The sequence below is a fragment of the Chelonia mydas genome, chromosome 6, assembly GCF_015237465.2.
Source record: "Chelonia mydas isolate rCheMyd1 chromosome 6, rCheMyd1.pri.v2, whole genome shotgun sequence".
Classification (NCBI taxonomy): Eukaryota; Metazoa; Chordata; order Testudines; family Cheloniidae; genus Chelonia; species Chelonia mydas.
The window spans coordinates 90,161,310-90,181,800 of NC_051246.2; the positions used below are offsets into that span (position 1 = coordinate 90,161,310).

Here is a 20,491-nt window from a genome sequence, read left to right on the forward strand (position 1 = left end):
GGATTATTGAGCAAGGAATTTAACACTGGCTACTGTATCTGACTGGCAAAATCTCTGCTTTGTGGATTTCATTACGTTTCTTTAAATGCCATAAATCCTAGATATACCTAGCACTTGGACAGCCCTGTTAGCAAGCCTCTGTTTCCTGACATTACATTGTCTGTCTATTTGCCTGTCTAAGGTATTTCTAAGTTGCTGATCATCTTGGTATTTATGTGCCATGTGGGCAAATAAGCAGTGATCTGGATGCTGAGCTTTCACTAAGTTTGGCACTGAAGGAGAGCATCATTTAAACTTTCTTCCTTGCAAGTGGTCACACAGTGGTGACCAGCTCAGACTTGCTGTTATACTCCCAGAAATTACTGCAACTTTCTCCAGGCAGTAGCAGCTGGTGCATTTGCAGATCCAGTGCATGTGGGTCACATGTGGAAGGGGGGGTGTGAGGTTGTTTAGGATGAATGCCACTTCCTCTAATTAAAGCATAAGGACGGTGATCTAATTCAAATGATAACCAGTCATGGCAACAAAGCTATGAAAAGAAAGGATTCTTATACTTCCCCATTCAGGGAATCCCCAGTTCTGCTGCATTTTCCTGTCCTCTCTATGAAGTCTCCTCTAATTACCTGGAAGTACATTGCTGAATATACAGGGGTAACATAAAAAATGAGCTAATGAAATCATTGAACATAAATAAAAGCTGAAGTATCTTATTGTTCCTGAGCAGCCTGATTCAGGTAAGCCGTGGAAAGTGTCCTTAAACTTCTTTCTAAACCCTCACTCCTGCCATGTAGCCTGCAAGAAATAAGTTAAATTTAAATTTAAAAGTATTCTGTATCCCACCACTAGCTCCCTCTTCTCCTATTGCAACAAACATAAGCTACTTGTCTTCATTTTGAGGCCTTTCACGTCCTATTGCCCACCCTCCCTGTCATCTCTCTTCACTATCAAGAGGTTGACTCCTGCCTCGCGTTGACCCATGATGCCAGCCTTCATCGCCCATCTGCTAAATTTTCAAATAGGCACCTTTATGCTTTCTCCTATGCTGCCTCTTGTGTTGGGACTCACTCCCTGTGAACATCCCCAAACGTACCTCATTATCCTCCTTCAAAACTCTCCTTTGTTTGATGCCTACAAAAAACTCGACAGTCGTTAGGCCGCTGGTGTGCTGATACTACTGCCTACTGTGCTGACCAGTATTGTCTCATTGTTACCTTGTACTCCCTTGTCAGTCTGTCTGCATCCATCTGTTGTAAGCTCTTTAGGTTAGGGACTGTCTTTTTGTTCTGTGTTCGTACAGTGCTTAGTGTAGTTTGGGCCTGGTCCAACACGAAGAGGCCTAGACTCTATGGTACTGCAGGTATTGTGTCGGTAGGTGTGCCAGGTAGCTAGCGCACCAATATTTAGTTTAAGGCTTTTCTTTAGTAGTAAGATCATAAGTATTTTTCTTGTTTTTCTATTTGGATTTTGTCCAGCCATTAGTCTCCCTCTGCCATGGCAGATGGGGCAAGAAATCAGGATTTGGGACTCCTTCTCCTGACAAATGATCTCTGTTGAGTGGTCTTCATGGAGAATGCCTTGGGGACTCAGGTTCCTTTGACTGGCGTTCCTGCAATAGCTGAGGGTGCCGGAAGGCTCTTCAGACTCTTTGCCTAAGTCCTTGGAATGACTGGGAAAAGATCCCAGTCATTTGTGCTGGGATACTTTCGAGTCTGAACCCAATATTAAAAAATAATACTTAGCTATTTCATAGTGCTTTTCTTCTGTCAGTCTCAAACAGCTTTACAGAGCTTCTGCTGTATATATCCTCAATGGGGAAACTCAGGCATGGAGAAGGGAAGTTACTTACGTAAGGTTACATGGCAGGTCATTGGTGCCCAGTCCACTAGAACACACTGCCTCCATAGCCACAGAAGTTGTTGCATCCATCAAAATAAGTCTTCAGATTCTTTCCCTCTAATAGAGCAGTCAGATTCTCCAAAAGTTTGTGGTGCTGTTTGTATTTTTCTACTCTCAAGAACTGGGTGTGGTGGTGGATAGTTTAGGGCTTGTCCACACAGTGCACTATGGAGTATGATTTCTGAAGAGCACTAATGTGTTGTGCACTAATTGGTCCATGTAGACCCTCATGGTGTGCACTAGAGTTCCCTAGTGTGCTTTACCATAGTACTATTTCAAATAGCAATATGTTAAAGCATACTAGGGACCTTTTAGTGTGTGCCAGCATGGTCTACACAGACCATTTAGTGTGCCTTAGAAATCACACCTCCATACTGTGCACTGCTGCACCATGTAGACAAGCCCTTCGTTCAGACAGAGTATCAAGCAACATCTGAATACGCCCTGCTCTCAGATGGGTCCTTTCAGAGAACTCCTGACACAAGCAAACAACCCAGGTGGAAAGCTGACTGATGAAGGAAGTTAGGTTTCCTGCTCTTCAAAGGAATATAGGCCAAAACACCCAGGAGCAGCAATACCCAAAGGGTAGCAACATTTTGGCTGAGGTTGAATTGGATGTTCCCATCTGAAGCCCTAATTTCGGTTTTGGTTTTGAGACCATTATATACTTTTGGGACTGAAATATTACATGGTAGATGATAGCACAGCGGGGATTTATTTTTTTAGTTCATATACATCCAGGCTATGATCAAATGCTGCCGTTTCTTCCTACCAGCATATTGAAAAGTGGAACCTTTCTTTCTGTCCCAGCAATTAAAACACCTGTTCGTATCTTCAGTTTCCCATCCTGGTTATTACACTTTCTCCGAAACCTTTCTGATACCCATGTTGCCGCCTCCTGTCAATCACAACAGTTTAGGTGACATTCCGCACCCATCAATACGACCATGTAATTTTCCTCTTTTGAATACCTTAGCTGGCTCTTTGCTCATCTTACTCAGTGTAAATGTCTCATCCTTACCTTTGAATCCCATAAAACTCTGTCTCCATGGAAGGTGCTCACGACTCAGTGATGGGTATGGTATTAAAACCTGAACAGAATAGAATCTAAAGAGATCTTGTCTCTTTATCATGCCTCCTTTTACTTCACTATTATTGCTAATCTTGACCCCATCATAGCATGTCAGGCCCTTACGCTCTCCTCATTCATATCCTTTCTAAAGACTCACTGCTTCTGCAAATCGCACAAACACCTGCATTGAGTGTCCTTCTAATGCCAGCATGATAGATAAAGAGAGGAGGAAAAAGGAATCTAAGGCCTGGTCTACACCTACAACTTAGGTTTACCTAGCTGCATTGCTCAGGGGTGTGGATTTTTCTGAGTGACGGACTCTCTAGCTGACCTAAGCCCCAGTGTAGATACCACTAGTCGACTGAAGAATTCTTCCTTCAGCCTCTCGGGGAGGTGGATTAACTACAGTGACGGAAAACCCCATCTTGTCACTGTAGCAAATGTCTACGTTCCAGTGCTACAGCAGCACAACGTAGCATCTGTACTGTAGTCGTACCCTAAGTTAGTTCTTTCTTCTGGGCCTCCTGTTGTTTGTTTTATGGATTATTAGGACTTTGGGGCAGGAACTCTCTTTAATGTTTTGTGTCTCGTACAGCTCCGAGAACACTGTTGGGCCCCTTGCCAGCAAGTAGTAAATAATATAATCTGCTGTCATTATTTAGAGTTATGTATGAAAATGTTTTTTACAAAATTGTTCTGATCTTTATAATGCATTGATAATCAAACAAAGCTGTCAGTTAAACTTCAAATTGACATGGACTTTCTTCCTCAAGAAAGACTCATTTTGATAAGTTTGGCAACATCAGATTTTGAAATAACTGGGATGATATGAGCTGAGTCGGAGAGAAGGTGTCTAGAAAGAGGTACCACAAGGATTTGTGTAAGGGGTAATCTCATAAAAAAACTTTTATAGCTGGATTGGAAGCAACATCTCTATTAACGTTGCCTAATGTTATGCTTGTGGGGTTTTTGCAATTTTGTTTTTTGTTTTTTTTTTTTTTTGGAGTAAGAAGTTGAAATTTGGCATGAAGAGTGTCCTCAAATCAGACTCCTCTTGAAAAATGTGTCTAGATTTGGCAGTTGTTTGCACAAATGCTGATTTTTTTGTGGCTAACAGAGTTTTCACAATTGGTAAATGCTCTGGCATTGTTCCAGTTCCCGCTGCACTGCCTGGCTTTACATATACCCCTAAACCATGGTGAGCCTGCTGGAGTGTTTCAGAATACCCACATCACTCTGTAGCTCCCTGCAAGACACAGGAAGAATGATGACTCTTCCTCCACTCTACATAAATACCCTCTGGCCTGAAGTAGGCACCAGGCTGGGAGACAGGAGACCGTGATCTGAGTCCCACTCTTCCTCAGATTGGCCTTAATTCTGAGCACTTAGCAACCATTTTTATTGGCCTCACAACCGTTCACCAGAAGGAAAGCAAGTATGATTCTCCCCATTTTACAGATAGGATAACTCAGGTTGCACAAGGTCATTCTGGCAGAGTCTTTAGCATTATAACAGGTTTCGGAGTAGCAGCCATGTTAGTCTGAAAAGAGAAAAGGAGTACTTGTGGAACCTTAGAGACTAACAAATTTATTTGAGCATAAGCTTTCGTGAGCTACAGCTCACTTCATCGGATGAGCTGGATAATAACATCCATAGTTACATTAGAATAAAGTATTTTTAGGAGGGATATAAAACCTCATGCTGTAGGGTGTAAACCAACTATTCCCGAGGGCTGAGAGCATCTTTCTCTGTGGGCAGGTTTTTTCATAATTGTTCACTATGGAGTTTCTTTCATCTTTCTCTGAAGCTTCTGATACTAGCTACTGACAGAGACAGGATACCAGACTAGCTGGATCACTGATCTGATCCGGTCTATCAGTTCCTATGTTCCACCATGTTCTTGCTATTGCAAGCATGGCAGATTCTCATTTAATTTGAAATCACATTTGTGTAACGTAGAGTATCACTCTTTTCTAGGGATTGCCTTAGATTCTGTTGATAGGATTTTGTACACAAAATTTTACTTTGTGATATAGGCTGTAAATTTAGCTCAGGTTTTTGAGTAACGTCTCCAGGGAGCACACTATTATTAAACCTTTTCCAGGGTGTCCCCAGTGGCAGCTCCATAGAGCAGGTGGCTTGTATGGCACAAGCACATAGGGAGTCAGGAGCCTGTGTCTTATCAAAGCATATAATCTAAAAATCACTCAGCCTGTTTTTCTCTCCTGGGGAGAGGACAACTACACTAGACTCTTATGCTAAAAACTAATTATTAACCTGCAGTAAACGTCCTTCAACACGAATCCCAGCAGAAAAGGGCTGGGTGACGGATGTTTCCGGATTGCAGGCCAAGCTGTCATTTCACTTTTCAACAGATAGTCTCTGTGTTGCCTCTGATATTTCTATGCTTAGCTTCTGGTTTACCTGAATAAATGGAGTGTTCTTAAAGCACAAAAGAAATGTGTACAATTTGATCCCACCCATCCAGAGCAGTGGGGATATGGTCTGCTCTTGTAATTGGTGTGGGCCACGCGCTTTCTCCCCTGCCTCTAATTGTTGCTGTTTGTCCCTCTGCCAGAGGCTGTCTGCATACTCAGGCTGACATCATTGCATCGCTTACACTCACGTCATGTTTTTAACCTTTCCTTTTATGGAAGAGGTGATTTTGATGTCATCATATGTGTCTGGGAGCCAGGGCCCTAGGCATGTATATGTTATGGGTGTGCCTTAATTTGGCTTACTCATGAGTATACCTGAACCCATTTAGGGAGAACCATGCCTAAGGATCCCAGCAAAGCCTGCATGTTTATATTTTGAATATCTACACAATGTGCTGTGAGTGGTGTCTCATTTTGACATCTCAGATAGGTGGGTGTTGGCTCATGGGCAGAGCTTGGTAGAGCACAGAACTCCTCACACACATACATATAATTCAAGTCCTGATTTTTGACTCCTCCTAATCTACCTCTTCCTCTCTGTTCATTTGTATCCTTGACTGTATCTCCAACAGGGTTCAGATATTATGGGAGCCATGTGAGTTCCCTAAATATATGTGTCTATTCCCTGATGTCTAGCACCAACTTGGATTCAGTTTGGCAAAATTGTTTATCTTTCCTCCTCAAACCCCTTCGGAATTGTAACATTTCCTCAGTCCAGGGAGGTTAATGGTACATGAGCAGAAAGGATCCTGGAGGACAGGGAGAGTGAGGCTGGCAACTGAGAGACCGTGAGAAGGTGGGGTGGGAATAAGGTGGAGCAAACAGCCAATCAGTAAAGAGGAAAGAAATCCATAGTTCATAGTAAAGAAGAAAGAGTCTTCCAACATCCGTGATGTCCAGCTAGTTGTAAAGCTGCTGTTCCTCTTCCTCCAGCTGAGATGGTGGGCTGCTGCTCAGGTCCTTGTGCTCCTGCCCTGCTACAGTTCCATAGTTCCTGACTCTTGCTAGGAGGAAGTCCCTGGCCCTAGCCCTGGGATACTGGATATGAATCAGGTGCTGTTACTTTTACATGTAAAATACTGCTTGGAAAACACTAATTAGGGCACGGTTCAAATTGCAGTCGCCCAGTTAGGATTTTTTGTACTGTATCAGTGTTTTACTGATTGGGAAAGGGACCTTCTGTTTATTTCCAGTTTAAAGCAAATAGTACAGTTCACTGATAAGAATCCACTCTTCTTTTCCCGAACAGGTCTTTAATCTTTGCTAATTCATTATGGCGTCTGGGATTACGTTTATCTCCTCCACTGAAAATTATTGTTCCAACAAGGGTTCTTGAGGATTAGACTGTATGTTAAGGAAAAATCTAACATCTGGATTTTTTTTTTAATGGATTAAGAGGTCATTATGTTTATATATATTTATTTTAAAATAATACTTTGCATGTATATACGGTCTGCCTTCTGAGGACCTCATAACATTTTACAGACGTTGCACCTGTAATGTAAGAAATATTATACAACTGTTAAATTTCAAGTTACAGTTCTAGAAAGTAGGTGAACACACAACTTTGGGCAAATAAGTCTAGCATATTGGCGCATTCCCTTCCTTCACCCAGGCCCCTCTTCTCACAGTCCTTGTAAACGGAATTTAAGTTAAACAATTCAAACCCATCTCACAACTCATCTTTCGTTAGTAAATATAAATGTCAAGCTATTACGTATCCTACTCAAAGGGAGTTGTCTCAGCCATTCAGAGGGCAAGGATGTTGTATAGTTCCTGACCCATAACCATAAAGAGTTTTTTCCTTTAATGCATTTCCCTGCACTCTGATTGTGGGTGTCCTGACTTGCATAACCATACAGTTTGTATCCCTATATTCTGGCTGTCTGACAGCCATTATTAGCCAGTGGGAGTCTAGAGATTTACATAATCACTACACAATATTTTTCAGTTACTTTACTGTGAATATGTAATTCTCTCTACCCTGACAACTCTAATCCCTTTGCTGTCACTGGCTTCTGTGCTCAGAATTATCCAAGGCCTGGCTAGCCTCAGGTTGGACTTTATAGAGCTGTTACGTTGAGAGAGCCCTTCCTCACCACGAGCCTGTAGAGACCTACTACCCCAACCAAGCTAGGGGCCATTTCCAACATTACACATCAGCTAGGGTAGAACCCCTCTACCCAGTCTCCCATGTGCACACACCAGCTTCCTCCAGGGGACGCTTGCTTACCTCAAGAACCAAAAAGGACCCCTTTCCCATGCAACTACGCTCTCCCTCAGCTCACTACTAGTGGGGACCCACTCAACCATCCCACAGCCAGAGGCCTCAGTACAATCTGTTTGCTCTCACTGCTGTCACCAAAGGTTGTTAGGTAGGGAAGTCACCACCTAGAGGAGCTTCTATGAGGTGCTGGGGCAGGGGAAGCATGGTAGGTCAATTGTTACTGGGCCCAGCGGTTGAGGGTGGATGCATTGGTGGATTTGGGGTGTGTGTGGAAAGATTGATAGGTTTTGTGGGGGACCTGTGGAACAGATGGATATTTTGCACAGGAGGGGTGGGAGTGAAGAGAATACTTTCCTCAGGGAATGTTTTGTCACAGACTGAGGTGGAAAAATGTTGAGAGATCTCCTTGTTAAAATGTTGGAAGCACATCACTGCCCTAGAGGTCAGGGGTGAGGCACATCTGTTGGAGAAAGCCTGTTCATCCTGTATCTAGTCTGAAGATAACTCAAGGAGCTTAGGCCCACTGAGATCAGTCTGGCACTTCTTACAAGCACTTAGGGGAAAAAAATCCTCACCTTTCATGCTGAAATGGGTTTAATATCAGACGTATGTATTGAGTTTCTGTTTCTTCGTCTTTAAAAACTATTTGAACATCATTTTTCTGTATTTAATTAGCTTCATGATTCAGATCCTTTTCTCAGGTCTTGATTTTTTTTTTATTTTTTTTTTGGCATGTGACATTTTTGTGAGTATTTGACCTTGGCTTTACTCCAGAATAAATGTTTTAAGCTGTTGGTTATGTATTTTGTGTCTTCAGTCAGAGGCTAGGGGCAGACATAACCAGCACTGAGAGAAGTGAACTGTATAAACCACAATTAGAATTGTAGAGCACAGGTGTTTGAAGATCTTATACAGTTGCCAAGCTATTTGTTTCTCAAATGAGTGGGGCTTGGGGAGTGTATTTTGGACAATAAACAGAGCAGAAGGGCTTCCTTTTGGCTGAATTTTTTTTTTTAAATCCTAGTTTAAATTCTTCCGGACTAGATACATTTGATACCTGTATGGAACCACAATAATGAACAATTTTAAGTCATCTTCTAGTCTGGCTGGCCACTGAATTTACATCCTGTTTCAATGAGGAATTACCATCTAAGAATAACTGTCTTTAGCAGAGAAGCTTTCCTTTGAATGCAGAGCTGGATTTTACAGTTTAAAAACTGAATGTCGGGCTTTGGAACAAGACCACCTGTAATGATATTAAAACAATATCATCATTAGTATCAGGATTAAGGGTAAGTGCTACTGTGGATGTCTGAGGATTTCTGTAGGGAGATAGACATCTTAAATCTGTGTTAGTCATATACAAAGTGTTACTGGAATGAAAAAAGTAGTGGTGTGAATAACACCAGCTCACAGCACAAGGCACTTGATGATGTATCTAGAGCCTCAGTGTTCACTGTATTTTGCAATTTAATGCACAGGATTTATATTTTTTCAGTTCTGTATTTCTGTATGCTCCACTGTGTCAGATTTGTATTCCTGGGACGTAAGGTTCCATTAAAAAATAAATAATAATCGTAGGCCCCTGCTCTCCCCCCCGCCCCCCCATACACTCATTTTCTATAATATGGTAATGATATCACCGTAGCAGTAATTACGGGTCATCTTCATTTCTTTCATCTCTTCTGGTTCTGATGGCTTCATTCCTTTGACGAAGAAGATTTGGCTCTGGGTGCTGTGATTATTTTGTTAAGCATTATTCGAATAGACAGGAGTGAGAGAAATTAATCAATCCAAATGCAATTAGCATCATGTTTAACCCAGTGATGGACGTCTCAAGGTGAAACAGCCAGGGGAGTTTCAGACATTATTATTCAATCCAGTGGCTCTTATCTAAATTATAATCAAGAGAGGTTTTTATTGGCTTCACGGAGAGGAGATGTAACTCTTTCCCTGCTCTGAGGGTCAAGGGGATCAGGCCTTCACCCTCATAGGATGCTGACTGCTGCCAGCTCCTGAAGTGGGAGGTGCTGTAGGAGTTTCATCTTACTGTTTAGGTCACTTGAAACAAAATAGCTATACGGTCTTCATGTTTCTGACCTGGAACTAGATCTTAGTGCCTCTCTAGGCCTGGGCTGGGACGTCACTGCCCCTCACTGCAGATTTATACCTGGTCTGGCACTGGCATCCCAGGGATGTTGTGAAGCTTGATAAATAGTTTGCAGAGTGCTCTAAGATCCAAGAATAAAAGGTGGTATAGGAGTAGAAAATATTGCTCCATCCAGATGCTCCTTCTGGCAGCTGCTCAATCCTCGGTTACCTTCCCTCAAGCAATTAATGATTGGGTAGGTACTCAGTGTCCAGAGATGGTTTCTTAAGCACAAGTTAAACAAAAGCATATTTCAGGTAGTCTTGTCCTCTGTGAAGGAGATGGGGATGACATCTGCTAACCACTGTTCTTCAGAGATAACTCCTCAAGTTATTTTCTGGTCTGGGTCTGCTGCATGGGTCCACACACATCAGGACACTGAGGTTTTTATCTGGCAGCCATATCAGAGAGAGATTGGGTCAGCAGAGCAGTTAGGGTTCTTTTTGTGAAGTGTTAAGGATGAGATGGAGCAGGCCAAATTTCTAACATCTACCAGGTGTTGATGGGACTGGTGGAATCTGGTCATTCTGCTTATAAGTATGCTTGGTAGGAGAGGAGCTAAGACCACGTGGGAGGTCAAAGGGTACAGGACTCTCCTCTTGCATTGTCAGAGTTTTTGAAGCAGGCTGACTGACCTCTCTTGCCCTGCTAACAGTGTCCCATAGACCTTGGCTGATACAAGCCATTCTGTTGTGTCTTTTTAGGGTTAGTGTAGTAATTTAAATCTTCACATAGTTTGCTATTTTAGTTTGTGTTTTTGTAAATAGGTTTCATTTGAGTTTTCTGTCTGTCTCTCCTGGGGCTGATTATCGTACAAATGCCTCTGTTCTCCTAAGTATTGCCCCTGTAGTGTCCCCCAGATGCACTAATAATGGAGCCCATCCAAAAGATTAAGCTTTGCCATTGACTTTCACAAGCTAAGACAAGTAAGAATCTTACCCATTGCTCATGAGTGAGCTCTTCCAGGGCCGCCCCCCCCGTGTGTTTGTGTCTTCCTGCCCTAATGCTGTCTGCTCAGTCAAAGAGAAGTCATCCCTATTACAACAGACTTTCTTGGCAAATAAGATAAAAATCACCTCCTACTGCTCGACTCTGTCTCTCTCCAAGGTAGGCTTCTCCCAGCCTTGGACAGTTCCCCTGGCCATTCTTTGTATTTATAGTCAAGGGAAAGTACTTTGGTTTTTCATCCCTGTAGTGATATAATAGTTCTACAGTCAAGCACTATGTCTTTTATTAGTTTCCTGGTGTTGGCTGGTAATCTGATCAAAACACAATAATTTAACTGGAAAACTGGCTACAAGAGGGGCACCTGGAAAAAAAAAAGACCTTAGGAAATGGGGAATGTTTTAAAAGCAATCAACACAATATTGTGGGGGAAGATGATATGAAATGAATTAGATCAGGGCAACATGTATGAGAAACCAACCAGCAATGGGATGAGGAAGGAGGGATAATAAATATTTAAATATGTGGCAGAATTAGAATATATGACAGTGTGATGTGATCTGAAGAAAAACTATTATAGAAATAATTCAGAAATATTTAAAAAAAACTTGATTTGGACTTTTTAAAATCTGTAAGGCCAGGTTCTTTAATTACCAGAAGTCCAACTCTACAGGACTCAGAGGAAGAGGAAAACTACAACAGATACATTTTTAAAACCTTTAAATTTTTTCTAAAATAGCCTTTCTTTACCTCCCCCCCCCCCAAAAAAAAAAAAAGTGTGTGTGGGGGGGGGAGGATATTCAAAGTCTGATATCTCAGGATCTTTCAGGTCTAAAACCAATTTCTGTGTTCCTCATTGGGAAGGTGAGAAAATGAGTTTCCAACCCTGAAAAGTAGCAAAATATTTGAATTTAGGATTGTTACTGGTCCAGGGCTGAGCCTGTCCTATATTTTAGTCCAGTGTAATTTTGAAAAATGAATTTGGGGGAGAAAGGAGGAAATGTTTCTTTGTCAGGTTGATTGCATTTTTTAATGTCTGCAGTTTGAAGCTGCTCATAGGCTTGGAATGCTAGAATAAGTCCCAGAAGAGATGGATTAGTGAGCAGAGGGCAGGTGTAATAGCCAAAGGTTCGTGATAAATGCAATTTGTCACATTATTCTGTTGCATAGATATCCCCAAATGCCTTGTTTATGTGTAATTGTGTGTGTATATATTTGTGTATGGGTATAATAGAGTGTGTGGGGGGGTGTATATATATGTATATCACTTTGGGATCCTTTTGGGTGAAAGTTGCTTATATAAGTGTAAGTCACTGTTTTCATTACTGGTTTTAGTGCAGTAATCCTCCATTATTTCCTGGCTATCCAGACCTTATGACACAGTTTGTATTGTGTTGTCATATGCATGAGAAGGCTGTTTATGAGATGTTGGGGACCAATGAGAATGGATCCCCATCTCCAGCAGAGTGTTCTTTTCTAATTAAATTGTCACTAGAAGGAACATCCGGAGCAGCAGTTTTCATTTTGGATTGGAGGCAAAACATTATGAGTTTTTGTCATTTGATTAAAAAGTTACTTAACCTTTAAATTGCTACAGATGTAAAGATGGCTCTGAGTTTCCAATGTAATCGCCTCAAAGTTAAAATCAGGAAAATCTTTGTGTAATGAAACCCATATGTCATAGTGAAAGGATGCAAAGTGCTGGCAGAGTGGGCTGCTCTAGCAGGAGATTCTGCACCCAATCTTGTTAGCCAGGGCTGCTTTTGGTAATCCCTCATCTCCTCACTTGTAAGAAATCAATCTGTACCACTGAATCTTTTCAGCCAGCAGCCACAAAATTTACTGCAGGAGGCAGTTTGGGGACAGTTGTAGTAGAACAGGAGCACAAGGCAACAAGGCTAAATGCAGGATTGAGGGATTGAAGTTCTAAAGAAGAGATTATATTAAATCTAACTCCACCCTCCGAGCAAGTGGAAATCACAGCTTCCCTTTTCCGCCCTGACCTCTCCTGTCCAATACATGCTCTGAGATCCACCTTTTCCAAGGCAGAAAATTTAATTCCTGGGTCAGGGGTCCCCATTATTTACAGCAGTCTGATGCCAGTGCTTTATGCGGTCCGAGGAAATGGAGTCTGTTTAAGCACTCAACTTTTATTGTAACTCAGGCTGATAACATCTTAAAAAGGTGTTTTTCTGTGGTCTTCAATACCACCCCCACCACCTAACTGAAGAGATTAATTTGTAACCAGGCTATTGCGATCCTATCCATTGTTGATTTTCTATTGTAGTGATAGATGCACAGCATAGGAAGGGTTGTAAATTGTGACTTGACATGGAGATTCATGTTTCTATTTTATGCTGCACAGACTCTGTGGTGTCTGTTTGCTGGTACAATGAAACCTGCGCTAAAACCCCACCTCCATTAGACAAGTGACTTGTTTAAGCAACCATTTTAAAATATCCCAAAGGCTTCCAGTACATTTTTTGTCCAGCCTTTTAATTAAAAGATCCACCACCTCTGTCTACTAGGCAACTGGCTTCTACTGTTCCATTGGGCAGTCGCTTAAGATAGGTTTTATGGTCTTTCTCTTTGACTGCAGTCACTTTTAGAACATAGGGGTGGTTTCTTCATTCTCCAGCTTCTACAGCAACCCAAACGACTCCAAGATGCCCACCTGGAAATGCTAATCCCATCATAAAGAATTTGTTTAACAGGAGCTGGGTGGACGGAGCACTTTTAATATTGGAGACTTTTTTATGGAACACTCGTGTTCAGGACAGACTCCAAAGCAGATTAAAAAAAGGGACCGAGGAATGAATAGGCAAGACATTTGAACTCAGAACCCTGTAATCTGGATCTGTCCTGTGTTTACCAGCAATACACTGACCTGTGATTCTTGGGAAGATCAGAGAGTCAGGCAGAGCAGGGAAAACAAGATTGTAAATATTTGTGGAAATTTTCCCTTACTGTTTGGCTGGGATTTGTTTGCATTATGGAGATGTATTTCATGGCAATCTCTATACGTATACAAACATGTGGGGCCCTTCTCTTAGTTTTGTGTCATACCTTTAAAAATAGAGCCCTGCCACAGCCAGAGTGCGGAGAAGAGAAATACAGAATAGCAGAAGGCTGCCTCCTGCTCCTAATGGGATTTTGTAGCAGCATGTGCGAGTTTGTTTCAGAAGTCAGAAATGAACAGATGTTGGTATAAATTACCTCTGTGTCTGATGTCTTGCAAATTAAAAGCGCGGTTGGCATCACTAAACAATTTCACCAGGTTGGGCGGGGGGGAGAGCGGGCGATGATTATTGTAGCAGGTCGGTAAGAATCTTAAGCTACAGCAGAGTAGGATAGCAAGGATAAAGGAATGAAGAATAAAATGAGAGGTCTGTGAATTAATCAGAAATGTTAACATCTCCGATGACAAGTGAACAGGAGGGCACGTGCTCTGGAGCAACCCCCAACCCACAATAATTTCACTCAGAGTACAGAAGGAGTCTATGCTCACTGCTTGATTTATAGGGTGCAACCCTCTTTGGTGGAACGGAATTGTCATACATGCGTATATCTCCTATATGGGTCTGATTTTTAGGAAATCTTGCCACTCTATCAGCTGAGAATGCTGTAGTTCGATTTTGTGCTTTGTCCACAATCGCATTTTACAACGCTGCACTGTTGGATAGTATCAAGCATGGCAGTGTCAGGGAGCTGCTTGCATTGAGGAGTATGTTTCAAACTGAAACCTCTAGAAAACTCACATTTTTATTAATCACATGCTTGGATTGTTTATAACAATATAGTTCCGAACCAAAAAAACCAAACTACCCTCTGCCCTTCTCCAGCTCCTTCCATCCGGGAGCCTCAGAGCACTTTATTGGTATTCATGCCCTGGGAGGCAGACAGATATTTTTATTATTACACTCATTTTGCAGGTGGGAAAATTGAGGAGCAAAAGGAGTAAATGGTTTCCTGGGCTCGCAAAATGAATCAAGGGCAGGGCTGGGAATAGATCCCAGATTTCCTGAATCCCGGTCCAGTTCTTCAGACAAAGGACTGTTCTTCAGTATAATGGGAGGACCCTGTGTATTCTGCGATTCCTCAGTCATGGAACCTGCCATAGAGTTCATCCTTTTTCTTGGAATTATGGTCCAGAATCTATGTTTACATTTTAAAAAAGAAATTTCTAGCCATCATGATTGAAAACATGAACCAGTGTCACCGATGCAGTAATGTCTGCCTGAGTCTGCAGGCAGCCTGAAACAAAAGCTCTAATAGCTGAGATTTGTCCCATTCATGTCAATGGGGTGTTGACTCTGAAACCTAACCATGCCAATTTAACTGCCAGCATAAGCTATTTCACTGTTGACTGTTTTGGCAGAAACATCCAGCTACTGGATACAGTTTCTTCAGGTAGGGAAGTAGAGATCGGTAGTTTAGGGAATTGAGGATGGCATCTGAGGTCTTTCAATGGTAGTTCATGAGTTCTAATCAGCCAGGTGAGTAGTGATCAAATGTCTTTGCCTGATGATGGGTGTTTAGTAGCTTATGTGAAATGAGTCCGGTTTTAGTTCAGTTCCTGCTGGACAAGTGGTAAGGTTACAAAATCTACCCTCACCTCAGGCGTTATTTGTCATTTTTGCTGTTCCTCTCAGTAGAAAAGTCAAGAACTATGAATGGACCATATAAAAACTAAAATCCCATCTCCTCCCTTGATGGCGCTGTCCAGGTTTGGCGTAGGAAACTTGCACTGCTCCTGTACCTGTTCTGTGAATAAAGGACTCCATGTTCCCTGGGCTGTTAGTCAGGAACCTTTCACCAGCACAAAGCTTACTAAAGCCTTATTTAAAAGAGCTGAAAAGGTGAGGAAACCCCACTCTCCAGGTTCGATCACTAATCATGCTGTCTATATTTTGTATTGTGATTGTGGGACAAAGATTATATTAGGGTGGCTCTGCCAGAGCCTATGGGCTCACAAGTCAGAAATGTTTCATGCAGGAAAGTGGCTGTATAAACTCTGCTGTAATACAGCAACCAGAGATTGATGGTGCCAAGAGTGAGGGAGAGACATATAAACCTTGCCTTGCTGTATTTAATATCTAGGAACTGACAATGCAAAGAGAGAAGACCAAAGCTCTATAAACTCTACTTTATTACACCATACATAGATGAACTGCATTGAGGGAATATAAACCCCATTATATTGCAGCATCCAAGGAGTAATACTGCCAAGGGAGAGAGAAAATGCTGTCTAATTTCTGTTTAAGATCATAAGCATCTAGGGACCAGTAATCCTGAAATGGAGAGACAGAGCTCCATGATCTCTGATGGATTTTGCATCCAGGAACAATTGCCCTGAGGCAGAGCGATGGAGCTCTGGATTACACCATTCAAAGATTGATAGTGCAAAGACAGAGAGAGATCTTGCATGACCATGAGGCTATCCACAATAGGAATAGAAAGTGTAGATTGTATATAATGAGACAGGCCATGGGAATTATTGCTGAGCTTTGAAGTTTCCAGTGTGTGGCCTACATTTCCAGGCTGTCAGGAATTCAAGGTGCAGTTCAGATTTATCTTTTCATTTAAAAAAATTCTTAGCTATGCGTTAGCACCAGAGCACAGTTCTAAATGAATTTCTGTCCTCTAATTAAATATTATAAATGATCCTGCTCTAACTGTTTGTTTTACATTAATCTTTTTTTCTGTTGTGATTTCAGCTAGAGAAATGACTCGAGGGAAGTTCCTGAACATCCTGGAGAAACCCAAGAAGTAGCTGCTGCTACTGGAACTCAGGCAAAAATATCCCTTTCTGGATCATCTCACCCCTCACTGCAGATCCAGCTGAACACTATGATTTCCTAAAGAGAAGGATAAAGCTTTTCGCTCTAGAACTACAGAAGCAAACCTCTCTACTGCTTCCACAGCTCTTCTCCTTACTGACAAGCAGCATTCCAGACACTGTTCACAATGATTGCCAGTAGTTCCATCAGCACTGAGACTTCATCCAACCTTTTCGGCACCCGATTGCCAGGAAAACTCAACCCTAGCATGCTGTGGCAAAGTTATGCAGCAGTCTTTTTTTAACCATTCAAAGCAGTACATCCCCAGTGGTCTCATTCAGTTGCTTTCAGTGCCAGCATCTGTTAAACCAGGGTCTTTGTGATGCTGGCCAGTACCTCTGGGTGATGCATTGGCTCTTCCATGTGTCTCTCTTGCCTTTGGAACAGTGATTCCATGTGTGTAATTTCCATGCTGAACGCACAACTGCAGTGCTGGTTATAAGCAGGGTTCTGAATGAAGACTGACAGTTCTAGGGTTGGTTAGTTCTGGATCTGCACAATCATACCCTGCTTACAAGGCAGGTGGAACTTGTTTTGTGTACTAAATTCACATTACTCACACCCTTCAGAGAAGGATGTCCTGCAATCAAGGGAAGTCCTTCAATCCTGTCTATAATATTCTGCTCTTCATTCCACAAATACTTGCATCAGGTGCTATGTGTACAGGGAGCTCCATCTCGATGCTAAACATTTTTATGTTCTCTTGTTTAACCTAGACCGATGGTCCATAGAGAGTGAATGAGAAAAGGTGGCTATTACTGTATCATGAAAGAAAATATCCCTGTGGGAACTTCTGCCAGGACACAAACAGATCTATGAGTCCACTTTGCAAATCCAGCTCCGTGAGAGTCCGGCTGAGGTACTGGAGGAAGATTCAGGGTTGAAGGGCAATAATGTTTTCAATTATAGAGAGCTTCAAGGTGGAGCGACTGTCTTGTTCACACCCCCGTGGGGATAATCTTTATAAACAGCATCTGCATGCTTATACTTGAAAATAGAATTCTGATGTTTTCCCACATTATTAGAAAACAGCAGCCCCAGAACTTGCTTCACCTGCAAACGTGGAATGTGCACCCCACTCTTTAAGGGGTGAATTGTACTGTAAGCTAGTATCCTCCTGTACAGATTGGGTCTCATTCATCTGGTACTGGAGTACCTTTTAGTGCCTTGAGGCCCATCTGGTACTGGAGTACCTTTTAGCGCCTTTCCTCTTTCAACATACTGCTGTGTATCAGTCTTGTGTTTTCAGATTTTATTTTTCTCTATAAGGTTGACACAGCTCTTATTTCACTCTGTTTCCTTTTGCCCGTTAAAATGACGTATTCTAGCGTTAACAAACTGGTCGTTCCTCAGAGCTAAAAAATAGCATTAAAGTGTTGGTCCAAGAGCAGTTTTCTCTCTTTGTTTAAACAGTTTCATACACATATTAGCATGTGTGCCCTTTAAATTTAGTCATTCCCCAATCTGCAGTTGGCTGTGAGGTGTGAATTGAATCGGGGCTGTACTCGTGCAACATCATTTTAATGGACTGTCCTTGAAGTATTCAATTCTTCTGTCTTCGGGTGGACTCTGTTTTTAGGCCCTGTGTGCATTAGTGAGGAGCAGATCTCTGCTCGGAGCAGACTTCTGAATTTTTACTAAAATTTTTAAAGCCTCTCCATCTTTAGTCTGTGGGTGCCTCCATTTTGTCAACCAGAACTAGGCTAAATTGGGAAAGCTCCTCTTCACTAAGCTTGCACAAATAAGACCTTGTTCTGCAATGACTTACTCAAGTGCTTAACTTTGGGCATGTGAGCAGTCTGATTGAACTCAATGGGGCTGTACTTGTACGCTTGTCTTTGGAAAATTGAGGCTTAACAAAGCAGCTGCATCTCTTGAAAGGAAGGGCAATAGGATAGTAGGATATGCAGAGAAGCTGAGAGTGGGGAGTCAGAAACAGGGAAGGGACTTGCTTAGTTGCTGGTCAGAATGGACATAGATGTAGCTTTGAAAGTATTAATTTAAATTATTTGTTTGTTGGGAAATATTAACATTTGTATGTCTAGTTTGGATGTGTTCTGTATATATAGAATATGTGGCCCAAAAGTGACTGTTCTGAATTTTTGTCCTTTGTTGCATGTTATGGAGGTCTACCACTCCAACGCATGAGGTGTTTGGGAAGCTGAGGAGTGTAGAGGGAGACCCTGGAAATCTGCCACGAATCTGCATGCCTATTTTATGATCTGGCTGGTAAAATATCTCAAACTTCAAGTAGTTGGTACCATAACATGTAAAAAAAATCCTTTCTTTTACCCTCACCCTGTGCAGCAGTACTTATCCTCTAGCTATGGGGAGCATGTTATATATGCTTTATATTCAAGATATTTATTGGTTGTGTATTTGTCATGTATAGAGATGAGTCAGTGATGGGTTTTTTTAATTGGTCGTATTTTCATGTATTTTTGTGTGTTAGCCAGAAGATTGTAATCTGTCTGATGTTGCTCTGGGTTCTTATAATAAACAAGTGCAACGCTTACGGAATGGTGTGAGTTTTCTTGAAACGGCCCTGTGAAATGTGGAAGCTGTGACCAATCACCTTGGAAATGTTCCTTAGCAACAGGTTCTCCACCATTGAAGTTTAATAGTAAGGCACTTTTCTACATCCCACTATATCAGTTTGTGACCAGCAGGCGTTACCTCCTCATTGGTAAATAAGTGGCAACAGCCAAAAAGAACTACGAATTTTTAGCAGCCTTCACAAGCTCCATTTCTTTCTGCTGAGATGTTCTTCCCAGTTATGGGACGGTTACAGAGCAGCAGCAAATGTTTGCAACTGTGTGTGTGTGTGTGTGAATGTGAGATTTTTATTTTATAATGAAAAAAATAAAAAACAGTGAAGAAAAGGAAGAATAAAGGAAGAATTAGGAACGAAGGAAAAACCAAAACTTGATTGCATTTCATTACATTATCCCAGGGTCGTCATTACTTGATAGAGCATTGTCATGTGTCTTACCTTCCCCAGTACATTCAAATGTTAGTCTAAAATCCACAGAAATAAAGCTAATAAGTCTTCACGAATGTACCTTGCCTTTTAAATGCCAATGTTTTATTCATCCCATTCTATTCGTCCTCTAGCCCTAGAATCATTCAACTTTCAACACAGAAGCATCAGGTGCTGTGCTATTTGTGCAGCTGAAAGAAATACTTGTTCCTGAGAATCCATGGGCGCCTATGAATTAGCTAAAAGAATAGAAAGAGCCAGAGTTAATGGGAGAGAGGAATTAAATTATACCCAGAGCATGTGCCACTTCAAAGCGTATAATTTTGGAACAGTCCCACAACATACATGTATATAGCTCCTAGATTCCACCTCTCATTGCCAGTATTTTCCTATATTACTACTTCATTCATGAGGGTCAGGGACTGGATGTTTATACCTGATTAATTAGATTAAGAAATTTCCTAATCTGCATCAATGTTTTAACCACCTCTTCTCAAAATGGGAGTATAATTTTAATATAGGTATCTGCTCCAAGAAGGAGTTCGGTAGCTGTCATATGTTAGGCCTGTGTCATAAATATATTAGTTTGGTCAAAATGTCTCAATATTGGATCATTCATTGGTTCTCTTCTGTCTGGAAAGGACAGCATTTCAGCAAGAAGTTCAGTGGACATCCTCAGCAAACGGTACAGTGCCCAACACAGTTGGTCCCTCAAAAACTCCACAGTCATAATCTTCTCGAGATGGGGCTGTTCACAAATTGCCACAAATCGAGGGGGGAAGTCTTCAATTTTGATCTAGAAGCAAGAGGCCCTCACTTCAGTGAACAATGCATTCCTTCACTCGTGGGAGGAGCTCCTCATAAACATTTGCAAAGCCACCCCATTATCCTACTTAAGACTCTCCTTTGGAATGGTGCCTACAAAAACTTAAGTTACGCAGCTG

General features: G+C 41.7%; 1 protein-coding gene and 1 long non-coding RNA gene across 5 annotated transcripts in view; one reads left to right on the forward strand and one right to left on the reverse strand.

Moving 5' to 3' along the window:
• Positions 1 to 20,491, forward strand: part of LIN52 (lin-52 DREAM MuvB core complex component) — a 66,636-nt gene that overhangs the window by 40,854 nt on the left and 5,291 nt on the right. The window contains exons 6-7 of one of the 4 annotated variants that reach the window (XR_005225554.2): positions 15,380 to 15,586; positions 16,445 to 19,082. The exons of 1 other annotated variant lie outside the window; for it this stretch is intronic. Coding sequence is in view for 1 of the 3 variants with exons in the window: in XM_007065227.4 (XP_007065289.1) it covers positions 16,445 to 16,500 (56 nt within the window). In the remaining 2 variants the exon portion in view is untranslated. Of the gene's footprint in view, positions 1 to 15,379; positions 15,587 to 16,444; positions 19,083 to 20,491 lie in introns of those variants that run through there. 2 more of the 4 variants (XR_003565484.3, XM_007065227.4) reach the window with 2 other exon arrangements.
• LOC119566445 overlaps positions 1 to 20,491 on the reverse strand; it is a 70,562-nt gene that overhangs the window by 15,931 nt on the left and 34,140 nt on the right. The window lies entirely within an intron of this gene.